This window comes from Echinops telfairi, unplaced genomic scaffold (genome assembly GCF_000313985.2).
Source record: "Echinops telfairi isolate 266 unplaced genomic scaffold, ASM31398v2 ScPeMD7_1713;HRSCAF=2227, whole genome shotgun sequence".
Taxonomy (NCBI): Eukaryota; Metazoa; Chordata; class Mammalia; order Afrosoricida; family Tenrecidae; genus Echinops; species Echinops telfairi.
Window position 1 is genome coordinate 15,441,775 of NW_022105611.1, and position 14,077 is coordinate 15,455,851.

General features: G+C 42.6%; 1 protein-coding gene across 1 annotated transcript in view; it reads left to right on the plus strand.

Annotated features, from left to right (window-relative positions):
- Positions 1-14,077, plus strand: part of NARS2 (asparaginyl-tRNA synthetase 2, mitochondrial) — a 111,424-nt gene that overhangs the window by 2,402 nt on the left and 94,945 nt on the right. Inside the window, exons 2-5 of the mRNA XM_030886447.2 lie at positions 1,653-1,762; positions 5,322-5,442; positions 6,649-6,789; positions 13,889-13,969. Of these exons, the coding sequence (XP_030742307.1) occupies positions 1,653-1,762; positions 5,322-5,442; positions 6,649-6,789; positions 13,889-13,969 (453 nt within the window). The remainder of the gene's footprint in view (positions 1-1,652; positions 1,763-5,321; positions 5,443-6,648; positions 6,790-13,888; positions 13,970-14,077) is intronic.

A 14,077-nucleotide genomic window follows, 5' to 3' on the forward strand; every position in this document is an offset into this window, starting at 1 on the left:
TATTCTTTCATTGAAAAACATGCACTATCTTCTCTACCTGCCAGTGCCCCTCAAAGCAACTCACAGTTACTTTAAATCGTTATGAGGAGGTGCTGCGGAGTGGGTTCTGACCGACTGAACAGGAAGCTGAAATACCCCACCAGTACCATCCTCACAATCATCATGTTTGAGTCCCTTGTTGCAGCCATGGTGCAATTCCACCTTCTTGACAGTCTTCCCCCATTTTTTGACCTTCTGTTTTAGCAAGCATGATGTCCTTTTCCAGGGACTGGTCTCTCCTGGTAACATGTCCAAAGTGTGTGTGACAGTCTCACCATTTTCACTTCTAAGGAGCATTCTGACTGCTCTTCCAAGCAAATTTGTTTGCTCTTGCAGTCCCCAGTACTTGTAACATTCTTCGCCAACACCGTAATTCAACTGCATCAACCCTGCTGCAGTCTCAAAGCACTGTGAACAAATAGATAAAAGATCCCAAAACACGAAACGGCCATCAAAGTGATTCTGACTCATAGTGACCTTGTAGGACAGTGTCGAGTTGTCTCATGATGTATGTGAGGCTATAACTTGTTGTGGGAACCGACTGCCACATCTTTTTGAACAACTTGTCGTTAGCAGTCGGCGTTTACCCGGCAGGACCACCAGGATTCCGTAAATAAAATGATCCGAAAACGTGCTGCCATTGAGTCAGTGCCAACTCAGCAGCCCTGTGGGACAGGGTAAGAACTGCCCATGTGTGTTTCTGAGACTAACTACGGGAGTAAAGCCCATCTTTCTCCTGCAAGGGACTTAATACCAGTGTCTACAAGATATTGTGGGAACATCAAGCAAGTAACAGTCAATAATGTTCAAAGTAGTATGTTCCTCTTCTCCAGCATACTTCCATAGTAAGTGCCTGCTCCTGTCCTTTAGTTCTACATGTAGGACTGCACAATTTAGTTCTAAATTGGGCTGGTCCTAGAGGGCTGTTTCTAGTGTTAACCTTGTATCTACATGAAGACTCATCGTGTATTTATCTCTTAAATCCAGTGTTTCTGAAAGTATGGCATATTATGATGTTCATAATGGAGGTTTTTGAGAGCTCTTTTTGGTGATATTTTCTAAAAGAAAAAAATCTCAAAGGTGTTTCTAATCACTTTCTGGAAATTTGACATCAAAGGAGAAAGTTATATGCACTAAGACTTGTGCCCTGCTGTAATGTGGGGGGCGCTGGGAGGAAATACCTGGAATAACCAGCATCATTGGGAATTGTCACTTCTGCTTATGAGCTTGATGGGATATTAGGCACCTATTCAAAATGATAAGCTATACTGATAAGGACAAATGGAGTACTGTAGTGTGTATCTCTACAATGAGAGCCATATAGCATATATACACATGTGGGTGAACTAAAAACAGTTGACTCAGGAGTGTAAGCACATGTTCTTTCTCCTATATGTATGTAGGAGTCCTGGTGGATAATAGGTTACATTTGGGCTACAAACTAGTAGGTCAGCTGCTCCCCTGGAGAAAGAGGAAGCTCTCTGCTCCCGTCAGGACTGAGCGTGTCTTCTGCCCTGCCAGAGATCAGAATCGCTCAATGGCACCGAGTGTGTATGTGTAAAGGGGATGTTAAATGTGTGCTTTGACCTCACATTGAAAATATTTCTCTTCAGGGGTGGATCCGTTCGGTTCGATCTCAGAAGGAAGTCTTGTTCCTGCATGTAAATGACGGGTCGTCTCTGGAAAACCTTCAAGTTGTTGCAGATTCAAGCTTTGACAATAAGTGAGTTTAAAAGGGAAAAAACCTGATATGTATTTTTTTAATTTCATATCTGTCCCCCACGTCCTGATTCAATATCACATCGTCTCCTGAGTTACATTTTATTTTATTATTTTTTAAAAGATCATTTTATTGGAGGCTCTTACAACTCTTGTTACAATCCGTACATTAATTGTATCTGACATATTTGTACATATATTGCCACCGTTCTTTTCTAGACATTTACTTCCTATTGAGCCCTTGGGATTAGCTCCTCCCCCCATCCCTTGATGCATTATAGATTGTTAATATTTCACGCCAACTGCTGTCTCCCTCCCCCTCTGTTTTCTGTTGTTCTTCCCCCTGGAGAGGGTGTGTGGTTATGCCATTCATTGTGATCGGTGCCCCCTTCCTTCCCTCCTCTCCCCGCACTCCCCTACCCTTTTGGTATTGGCTGTTCCCATTCCTATTCCTGGGGTCCATGAGTCATGGGCTTTATCTCTTGGCTGTACCTATGTACATGCTCCGGTCCAGTCCAGAGTGGGAATCAGCACTGGGGTTATGATAGTGGGAGGACGAGGAGGACTCAAGGAACCAGAGGTAAATTGCGTGACCCATCGGTGCTCTGCTGCATCCTGATTGACTCGACCCTTCTGTGGGGGGATGTCCCATTGTCTACAGATGGGCTTTGAGTCTCCGCTTCGACCCCCTCATTCTCACCAACACCTTTTTGTTTGCTTGTAAGTTACATTTTAAAACCTACTTCCATATTTTCGAGGATCAAATCCAAATATGTAGCATCACAATCATTCAAGCTCAGATTTTTCTTCCCTTGTCAACTTCATGTCAGTACCTCCCCCCCACCCCTCACCCCGCTTTGCTTCAGTCTTTGTTGACTACAGGCCAAGAGATCAGTCCTGATTGTGTTTCCAAGTCAAATCACCGGTGTCTGATTAAGTCCAATAGGTCGGTGAGTAGGAACAAGAGTATATGGTTCTTAACGAACTTTACTTTCAGTACAAAGAAAAGGTGCTTGGTGGTACTGTATGTTAATATATTGGGCTGTTTACCACTGTTCAAACTCACCAGCTACCCCCTGGGAAAAAGCTGAGGCTGTCTGCTCCTATAAAGATTTACCGACTTACTGGGCATGTAATCGACTTGGTAGCGTAGGTGGGTTTTTAGTGCAAGAAAAGCTTAAAGGCTGTTCATTGTTTTAAAAGCAGAAAGCCCAGCCAGTGAATGCGATTGTGAGAAAGAAATGTGTTTTCAGGAGAGTTTGGGTTTATAATCATTTAAAAACAGTGGAATTGCCCCCGTGGGTTTCTGAGGCTGTCAGTCTTCACAGAGCCGAATGACTCATCTTCTTCTCAGGAAGTGACTGATGGGTTTGATTAATTAACCAGAAAGCAGTTCTATATATGCTCAAACTATCAGCCAAGTTTCTGTTTTGGGGGGCTTTTCATTTAATTCCCACCCCCCCCAAGTTGTATTGGCATATAATTCACAAGAAGAGTTGTACAATGCCTTTGGTGAACCTTTACACAGCAAGTGAGGTTCCACCGTGCTGTTTCTGTACCTGTCTTGCAGTAAGCATCACTCCACTTTCCACTTGTTTCCAGCCAGCCAGCCAGCTTCCCTGACCCACCCTCACTCCTCATCTTTGCTTCAGGGCAACTGTTGGCCCCTTGGTCTCCAGTAGGTGATTATCTAAAGAAGCATAGTACTAATTGGGAATCTGTTAGTAAGCTGAAAGGTGATTTCCAGGAGTGGCTTCCGTTCCGGGTTTAAAAGATAAAAGAGGGCCAGTTTTGCCTTGTTTTTTCATTGTGTTGTAGGTGACAGTTTACAGAGAGAATCAGTTTCCCGTCAACAGTTTATACATAAATTGTTACACAACATGGTTGCTACCGCAGTGAGTGGAGAGTTGATTGTTCTCTGCAGCACGTTACTCCCAGGTGTGACTGCTTTGTTCATAGGCCAGTCTGTTATTTGCCTGAGAGGTGATCTCCAGGGGTGACCAGGCCGTCTTAGAGGTTTACTAGAGCTCGGGTGGCCTTACATGTATGACTGCTAACTGCAAAGTTACAACAGAGGCTCTACAGGAGAAAGAGGAGGCTTCCTGCTCCCAGAATGTTGGCAGTGAGTTTTCGTTTTTATAGGGTCACTAGAAAAGGAGGAGCTCTTGTGGTATAGTGGGTTAGACTTTGCTGCTAACGTCAAGGTGACCAGTTTGAAACCACCAGCCACTCCTCAGGAGAAAGAGGAGGCTTTCCACTCTCACAGACTGAAGGTCTCCCACAGGGACAGTTCTAACTTGTCCTGTAGGGTCGCTATGGGTCAAAACTGCCTCAGTGACAGTGAGTTTTTGTTTGGGTTTATCCTTGTTAAGAGTAGGATTGACTTGTTGGCCATGGGTTAGGACAGTAGCCTGAATCAGTCCATTAAGTTAGGTGTGTGTTTTTTATGAATTTGAGTTGTCTACATTTTTCTCCCCATCTAACCTGCAGCCCACTATTGGGGCCCTGGTCAGAATGGTTGAGAGGTAGCACCACCTGGGCTGGCCCCGTAGTTTGTGTGGACTGATTTCTTCTGAGCCTTTCATTTCCTCCTCTCTGCCTCAGACAAGTACACACCGCTTTTTTTTTTTTTTCAGTCATTTTACTGGGGGCACGTACAACTCTTATCACATCCATCCATCCATTGTGTCAAGCACATTTGTACGTTTGTTGCCATCATCATTCTCAAAACATTTTCTTTCTACTTGAGCCCTTGGTGTCAGCTCCTCATTTTTTCCACTCCCACCACTAATTAGATCTTTGATGTCTGTGTACAGTTTTTAAGGGCCCAGACTTGACTCAACAAATGAGGACAGAGCAGCGCTTCCTCACGTGGTGCTAATTCCCCTCTGGGGGCACTGGACTGATTCAGAGGGCCTGCAGAAGCGCAATGCCTATACTTTATCCTCACGTAGGGCTGTAACATGAACGTTTTTTATTGTCAGAGGGCGTGCAGACTCTTCTGAAAAGGGGGAGGTGGGACAAATAAGTTGGGGAAACTGCTATCAAGTCTCTCTGTGAACTTTAGCCGGCCAATTGACCAAGCCAAATGAAATATTGATAAGTTGTAAAAAAAAATACAGAATTCTCACACCCAGGCTTCGCTCGATGAAAACAGTACGTGGGAACTCGCAGCGGGCATTCTACCTTGGCCTATAAGGTCACTCACTGTGAGCAGCATCAACTCCGTGGCAGTGAGAAGCCTTATTCTGATACCAGTTTTTATGTACAGTCATTTCTTTTTTGGCAAATACAGTTTTCTTTGATAAAGAAAATTTGTCATCTCCGAATTCCAGATACTTGTATATTCTTGTGTTCCCATTTAAAGCTTGTGGAGTTCATTATTGATCTATAATAGAATATCCACAGAGCGGAAGGATTAGCCCAATGAAGTGTAAACATTTATATCATTGACTACTTTACTGCTCTTACAACAAGATTTGCTTTAAAATGAGGGTTACATGTGATGATACTGTGTTTACTTGGGTTCATTCAGGGGCTTGTGTGTGTTTTTGTTACTCTAGAGAACTGACTTTCGGGAGTTCTGTGGAAGTTCAAGGACAGCTGGTGGACAGTCCATACAAGAGGCAAAATGTGGAACTGAAGGCAGAAAAAATTGAGGTTGTTGGGAGTTGTGATCCTAAGGTATGCTTTCTGACCTGCTGCAGAGGCTTGTTAGACTTACTTCTAATGGGCACGTAAAATCGGGAGTCAGGTCCTAAGATTTCTGGGGGGAAAAGACTGACAGTGATGGAAAGATAGTCGTTGGTTAACTACTGTGATGATGTGATTAGTCCCTTGATAAAAGGTTGCCGTTTTTGTGTACCTGCCTCGCTCTCCCTCGGCTTCTGGTGGTGGCTGATGCGGCTGATGCGGCTGATGCGGCTGTTCTCATCTTCCTTCCCCTTCAGTTCGCTGTGATTCTGAAGTATCCAAATAGGAGAATTCAGAACCTCTGGCAATCCCCAGATTTTTGTCATGTGGCCACATCTTCACTTTATGAGTATGGTGCTCATTTCTATAGAACATATAAGTTAGTATGTGCCCAAGGCCTAAGAGGAAGAGACAGTATTAAACGGAAGCTCTCTTTTACACTGAAACTTCTCTATCTGAAGAGAGGCTTCTGTGCTCCGTATTGTGATGTGACCATGGGAAGCGTGGGCTTTACCCGGTGTCTGCAGTGCTCTGCCCAGCAAAGAAGGCTGCTCATCCTTTCTTAGGCTCGTAGACCCGTCAGCATGTTCGTAACATCGCCAGTGGATTATGGGTGCCAAGTTTCCAAGACATTGGAGCAGACTTCAAACCCAGCTCTCTCTGATTCCACCCACCCTTCTACGTTCCTGGTGGCATTAGCATGGGACCTATAAGCAGTTGCTTCAGAAATAAATAAAGCATCGTAGTTTTGTTCCAAAGCACTGCTATTAAAGGCCCTGTTACATTTTTTCAATTTTTTAATATTTTGTACTTTCTTTTTGATTGAGGTTTTTCCTCTGTTTTATTTAATCATTGTTTTTGTTTGTTTATTTTTGTTTTGTATGTTTTTCTGTATATGAAATCCAGGGTGGGTAAATCTACAGAGACAGTAACTGGATTAATAATTACTGAGGGGCATGGTAGGGAAGGTTGGCGGTGGGGGGTGGGGAGCTAATAACAATGATTATTAAGTGTTCTAAAATTGATTTTGGTGATGATTGCACAACTCTTTCTTACTATGATTTAACTACTGAATTGTGTGCTAGGGGCCTTATATGCCATTAAAGTTATTTAAAAGAAAAGAAATGCCCTGGCAGTAGATTTTATTAAATAGTATCATTTTTACATTTTAATTAATTTTTTTCTTTTTATCGGCAGAATTTCCCTTTTAAATACAAAGAGAGGAATCCTCTGGAATATGTGAGGCAATACCCACACCTTCGCTGCAGAACGAATGTTGTGGGCGCTGTACTGAGGGTTCGCAGTGAGGCCACGGCTGCCATTCATGCTTTCTTTAAGGTAAGGCGCCTGCTTCCAGCAGCTGTTGTGTGTCTCTCGTCTCTGTCGTCTCACCTCTCGTCCTCTCTTGTCTGTCTCTTCTCTCGTCTCTCGTGTGCATGTAGTATGTATGTGTGAGTGTAGTATTTGTTTAAAAGCCTTTTTTTAAAAAACAAATGACAAAGTCACTATATGTATTTAGTGTGTATGATTTGGCAAGCTTTTGACCTATGTATGTATCTGCAAAACCTTTTTTACCACAGCCAAGATCAGGAAGATGGCCTTCACCCCAAAGTTGCCCTGGGCCCTTAACCCTCCCCATCCCCGAGCAACCACCTATCTGCTGCCCCGTAATAAATTTGTTTGTATTTTCTAGAGTTTTATATAAATGGAATTCCATAATATATAGGTTTTTGGTGCAGTGTGGGGCCTGGCTTCTTTCACTCAGCATCATTATTTTGCGATTCGCCTATGTTGACATGTATAGGTTTCTGTTTTCTATTACTGGATGGTATTCATTGTATAGATAAACCCACACAGTTTATTTATATGTTTACCCGGTTGGTGGACTTTTGGGTTGTTTCTAGATTTGGGGCTCTTGCGAATAAAATGTCTGTGAGCATTTATTACAGGCCTTTCACAGACAGACGGGTCCATTTCCCTTTCTCTTGTGTAAATAGCCAGGAGTGGAATGGGTGGGTTATTTGGTAGATGTGTGTTTAACTTTTTAAGAAACTTCTAAACTGTTTTCTTAAAGTGGTTTTACATCGCTAGCAGACACAGGAGAGTGCTAGTGTTGGCACATCCCTGCTCCCACTTAACAGTGGCTTGTAATTGTAGCCACTCTAATTAGTAGTGAGAGATGCCTTCCTAATGACTAGTAATGTTCAATGTCTGTTCATGCGCTTCTTTGCTGCTGTCTGTATGTGGTTTTTCAGTGGGATTTTCTTCCAATTATTCTGCCCGTTTTTTTGCATTGTGCGTTTTCTTTGTGATGAGCTTTGAGAGTTCGTTGTATATTCCGGACACAAGTTCTTTATCAGATAGCCACTTTGCAAAAGTTTTCTCTTGAAAATGTAGGTTAGGGGGTTTTTTTGTTTTGTTTTGTTTTATGTTTTCAGTAGAATACTGAATGGCAGAAGTTTCTAATTTTTTAGTAAAATTATCAGTTTGTTCTTTTAAGAATGTCTTTGTTGTCATATGTAAGGAAAGATTGCCAAATCCTATATTGTATTCTAGACAGTTTATAGTTTTAAGTTTCACACTTTAGTTAATTTTGACATATGGTGTGAGGTGTAAATTTATTTTTGTACATATAGATACGCTATTATTTATTCCAGGATCACAGGTCGAAAAACTGACCTTTTCCCACTATATTCCTTTGTTGCCTTTGTTAAAAACCAGTTGTCCATATGTTTGGGTTTCTTTCTGGATCCCATCTTGTTCGCTTGATCTACTTGTGAATCTTTACACCAGTAATACCCATTTTGGTCTGTCCTTTTTTCTCTGTGTAAAGGACTTTCTGTTTTCTTTCTGTGTAACTCCCTTGAAGTCATCCCACGATCATCTGGCATTGAGTTCATTGTGCTTAATGTGTCCAACCTCTTGAGATAGTCTCTCCTTATTGCAGGTAGTATATACTGTACCCACGCTGGACTATGGCTCGTATGGACTTACTTTAATGTTCATCAGCTCCTACTTGAACTTGTGTGTGAGCAGTTGATAGTCTGTTTTTCACTCTGCCCCTGGGCTCCTTGTGACTTTTGATGCTTAATTTCTCCATCTCTTTCCACAGATCTAATCCATTTTTTTCCTGTATATATCAAGATCCATGTGTATCATAGCTGTTTATGTTGAAAAAAACAGTAGTTTCAATGAATATGTTATTGGTCTTGAAAAATTATATCATGAGCTCTCCAGCTTTGTTTTTATCACTTTGGCCATATTTTCTAACTACTGAGTCTATTTTGTTTCCAATATTTGCGTTACAATCACTAGTACTTTTCAATGTGCCTTGACTGCCTGTTTGATCAATTTCAGACTGAAAAGGTGTGTGAGAATCTGTAGTTTCTTTATCTTTGGCTGGTAAGCTTGAATAGTAGCCGTAGCAACTTGGATGGACATTATCCTACCACTGACTGTTGCTTCAGAGTAGACCTGGCAGTAATCACGTGTGAAGATGAATGGGGTGCTATCCCTGTGCAGTTTGGAATAGCCACCAGAACAGAGGGCCATGCGAGTCCATTTCACTGATGCCTGCTTTCAGCCCTCCCATTTCCTCCTTGGCGACTTCCGGTTTCCCTAGATTCCTGCTTTGTACAGCCCATGTTTCGAATGCTAATGGGTGTCTTCAGCTGTTCTCATTTTGAGTCATGCCACCTCAGCAAATGAAGGTCCTGAAAGCATTCCTCCAGCCACGTAATTTAAGATCCGTTTTCTTGGAGGGAGCAGCCCCTGCCAGTGGTATTTTAAATGTCCTCAAGCTCAGGGACTCATTTTCTTCCACTGCTGGTCATAAAGGTTTCACTGGCCCATTATTTTAAGAAGCGGGTTTCCAAGCTCTTCTTCTGAGTCAGTTTTAACCTGGAAGCTCCACTAAAATCCATTTGCCCTGGGTGGCCCTGCTGGCGTTTTAAATGCCCTTGGCACAGCTTCCAGGGGTGTGCAAGCCACTAGGTGATTGTGGCCACTAGGTGGTGGTATTGGCAATCAATTGGTAAGTGGACTTTGCCTTTTTTATAACTTGTTACTTGAAGCTTTTATAAATGGGTGGGGGGTAAATAAGAAAAGAAATTGAAAAAATTTGAAAGCATGAAAATAAATGAAGTAAATCTTTTTTTTTAATTTGAGTGGAAAGAAAACCCTTGTATTTTAGCATTGTTGGTGATAGTACTTTAGAAAGGTGGGCACTTTACAAGTGCTATAAATACTTTTTAACAGTAAAAAAAGGATCCTGGTACCTTGTTCTATAAAATGTTACATGTGAGACATTCAGAGTTGAAATGTTTAAAGGAGTCATTGGCGTATTTGTAGGGTATTTAAACTAATAATGACACATTACCTAGTGGTGGGACCCAACAGCTGCTCCGCTGCAGGAAGACGAGGCTGGCTCCTCTCAGAACGATGTGCAGCCTCAGAAACTCCGGGGAGTTGTTCTGCTCGGCCTTGGGGGGCCACTGAGTCAGCATGGACTCGACTGCAGTGGATTTGGGGGTTGTATGTAGTATTTGGTAAGGAGCCCTAGCCGTGCAGTGGCTTAGCATTTGGCTGCTTACCGAGAGGTTGGTACTTCCTACCCAGTGAGCCGTCTAGCTGAAACTCCGTGGTGCGGTTGTGCTGTGTCTCGTGGGTGCCATGGGTTGGGATTTGCTCAAGGGCATCACCACCAAGTAGTTGGTACTTCTTTCTGGCGTGTTACTTTTGACTCCCCCAAAGATGAGAAGCTTTAGATGTGAACTGTCCATATATCTCAAATCCATCAATAAGAGCATAGAAGTCAGGGGTCGGGTGGGGGAGGAACGTACCCTGTACGTTTTCAGTTAGGACCCTTTCATATGGATCTAGTTATTTTTTGGTTTATCTGCATAACTTGGTTTGCTTATAAAATCAAACCATTTGTGTGTACTAAGTACAACTCGGCTAAGTACAATTCCCTAGGAATGAGCCCTTTAGAAGAATGAGTTTCTCAGATAACGAGGGATGTATTTGGGCACAAATTTTATGTAAAGTTCAGTCGATGTGTGCTTAAAATGTATTCTACACAACCCTGCCTTTTTAAATGGAGCCCAGAGAAAAGTCTCCTCTCCTGCCTTGGTGGCTTCCAGGCTCACTCTGTCAAGTTTGCCCTCATCCTCATGGCGGTGCCCTCAAAGCCTGTCTGTTGCAGGCTGTGCCTTTGAATTCCTATAACTGGTTTTTGTGGAGAGTTTTGTCACTTCTTGTTGTCAGTGGCATGCCTGTGGCTGGCCGTTTTTCTTGTGTTTCTTTTTGCTTCTGATCAAGTGATGTTACTTATTTGGGCTGTGTGGGGAGGGAAATAGAGTCTCAATGAATTTCCTTTGAATGATGTGCCTGGGCATGGAACGTGCATTTTTTTTAACATTGGGATACTCAAACGTCTCATAAAAAGTCTTGTTCTGGTGTGTGTGGGCCAAAATATTTACAAACGTAGAGGTGCTAAGTCGAATCCGGAAAATTGAGTAAAAGAGTTTGTCTTCATTGTTTAGCCTCTTTAGCTGTTTGCTGTGAGGAAGGAGCTCAGAAGGCACAGTGAGTGCGTCTGGGGCTGCAGTCGAATCCACCTGGGAGAAAGCTGAGGTTCTCTGCTCCCATAAGGTCAGCAGCCCCAGAAGCCCACTGGAGCAGTTCTACTCCCCCGGAGGCCGTGAGGAGGGGGGCTCCATCCTGGCAGTGGGTTTGGCTTTGTGGGTTTGCTTGGAGAATGCAGTGGAGGCAGCTGCTGAGGGTACCCCACCCCTTCCCCTCTTCACTCCCCTCCTTACCTTGGGGCCGCCCTGCTCTGCTCCCTTTTGAACTTTGTTCTAACTGCTTTATTGTTCTCCCTTGGTAATCTCTCTTTGTACCTTTTGGTAAAGCTGTGGACTTTGATAAACCCTGCCAGCAGCACTAAAGCTTAAAGCGTAGGTGACTTCTTTTGAAAGGTTTAATTAACATGAGTTCAGTTTTTAAAAAGAATTCCCATGACTTGTGTGTGTCTCTCTCTTTTTTTCAATATCCCATGCAGTGCTTTCCCTACGGTTTCCAGTTTCTTGTGGCATTAGACAGTTTTAACTTAGGCAATTATATTTAGCCCTTACGCTCCCCCCACCATTTCCTTTGGATTTTTCACTTCCTTTCTTTGTTTACTGCACTCATGCTCATGGTTGCCCGCATTTCATGTGGAATAAATGATTCATGTCCATAATTCTTGGCTTCCAGCAGATGAAAACTGTATGCAGTAATGTTATTGATTCAGGTTCATTGGTTCCCTGTATTGTACTCTGAGCAGGGCCTCTAGGCACAGTTGCTCTCCGATTCAGCACACATTTGAATACGTTCTGAGACTACTTTGTATCTTGAATATCTAATCAGTCGATATCACATGGCCCATTTTTGACTTAAAACTTTGTGCTGAGCCAGGATGCTTGAATCCAACCTTTTCAGGAAGAACCAACCCCAAAGCCACTGCCCGCAAGTCAGTTCCAACGCCTGTACCTGCGTACTCTGGAGTAGAACCGCTCCTGTGGATTTCTGGAACTACCTTGACAGGAGCACGCGGGAGAGAGTGAGTGGTGCCAAGAGGACTTTTCCAGGGCCTGGTGACATACGGGACATTTTATACTCGACCAGCTGTCAGCAGCACTTGGCAGAGACTAGATGTGTATACAGTGAACCCTTGCCACTTCGCGCTTCGACTTCCACGGCTTCACTCTATCGCAGTTTTTGCGTAACAGCATATGCTCTGTCATTACTGTCACTGATTGGCTCATACTGTACACGCTTCTGTCTGCATCGCTACGTATCGGAGCTACATATCAGATGCATTTTTGCTTTTGTACAGTGTACTGTAATTGTGATTTTTAAGAAATTTTATTTAAGCCCTATGATGGCTCCTAAACGAGCTGCTTCTTCTAAGCCTTCTGACAATAAAAATAAGCGCCAGAGGAAGATGCTGGAAAAGGTAAAACTTTTGGATATGATCAAAGATGGCAAGAAAATCGTGGAGGTTGCACGCCATTTCGACTTGAATAAGGAATCCTACTTCGCGGAATTTCATTTATCACGGTAGGGTCTAGAACCGATTAACCACGATAAACGAGGGTTCACTGTATAGGAATTTATAATGCTGATCTTATGGCCAAAGTTTTCAGTACAGTGGAATCCACCGCCTAGCACCTAGTATTCTGGCTTTGAAGTATAAATTCAAGTATTATCTATTTCCACCTCCACCCTGCAACATTGGTACAGTTTGTAACTTTTGGCCTACATCACAGTCAAAATGAATGAAGCATAACCTTGAAGTTGCTGGGTTATTTCAACCCCACTAGCAGAGACTTTGTGGTTTACTAATGGAAAAATAGTCTCAGGCTTTAGAACGGAAGAGCTGCTATGGGGCGCCTCTGTAATGGATGGATTTGCCACTCAACATCTTTCTTCGGGCAGAGGAGGTGTACACGCGGTGCCCCTTGCGGTCATTTAATGGCCAAGACATCCCACAATTTATTTCTGCCTTCTTCACTTTCTGTTTATTTCTTCAGTCCCTATTTGTCAACTTTAATTTTCTCTGTTTTAGTGGCTCATTACAATTGAGGTTCTCATTCCAAAATAACAGAACTTCATATTGATCACTTTGTATTTCCTTAACAGTATGGGCAACATCACTATGCATTAGGTCTGTGTGTGTGTGTGTGTGTGTGTGTGTGTGTGTGTTTCTGGCTATTTGTAATCTTACGGCATAGCTGAGGACCAAGAACTTTGTGCACATGCATGCATCTTTTTTTTTTTTTTGTAATCACCGCTGGTACACAAGAGAGGAGTCCTGGTTGTATTGTGGTTATGAGTTGGACTGCTAACCAAAAGGCCAGCAGTTTGAAACCACCACCTGCCTCACAGGAGAAAGATAAGTCTTTCTACTTCCAAAAAGAGATATTACCTAGAAAGCCTACAGAGGCAGTTTGCCCTGCCCTATAGAGTTGTTATTAGATAGAATCGCCTCGATAGCAAACCTTGATAGCTTGGAGGTTTGTTTGGAGTATACAAGAAGACTTTAAAAAGTTAGTAGGAGAATTCATTCTTTTTTAATTCCATTTTTCCATGAACTTTCTTAAGCCCCCTCATAATAGAGAAATAGCTGTGTGACTCTTGTGAAGTCATTAAATTTCTCTAGACCTCAAGCTCCCTAGTTTAGAAATGAACAGGTTGAAGTAGTTAATGTCTATGTTTCTTGTTGATTTAAAATCTTGTCTGCCAATGTGCATAGTAAACCTTCAGCTGAGGGGTTAGTGAGGGATTTGATATGACCTTATGTCATTTTGTTATTACAGTATGGTAATGCTTTCTTCTTGAGGTTGTTTCTTATGCAAATTTAGCTTTAAAAGGTGTGTTGTTTTTTTCTTTCTAGGACAATGGCTTTATACATATTCATACCCCAATAATAACATCCAATGACTGTGAAGGGGCTGGAGAACTGTTTCAAGTCGAAGTAAGTTCTAGATTCCATCTTAGTGGATGTGTTCTTGTTGGTATTTTCTATCTGAGCGTGTGCTTTAAGTTTAATAAGAGTTGTATTGACAGAAGGCCATAGCTAACA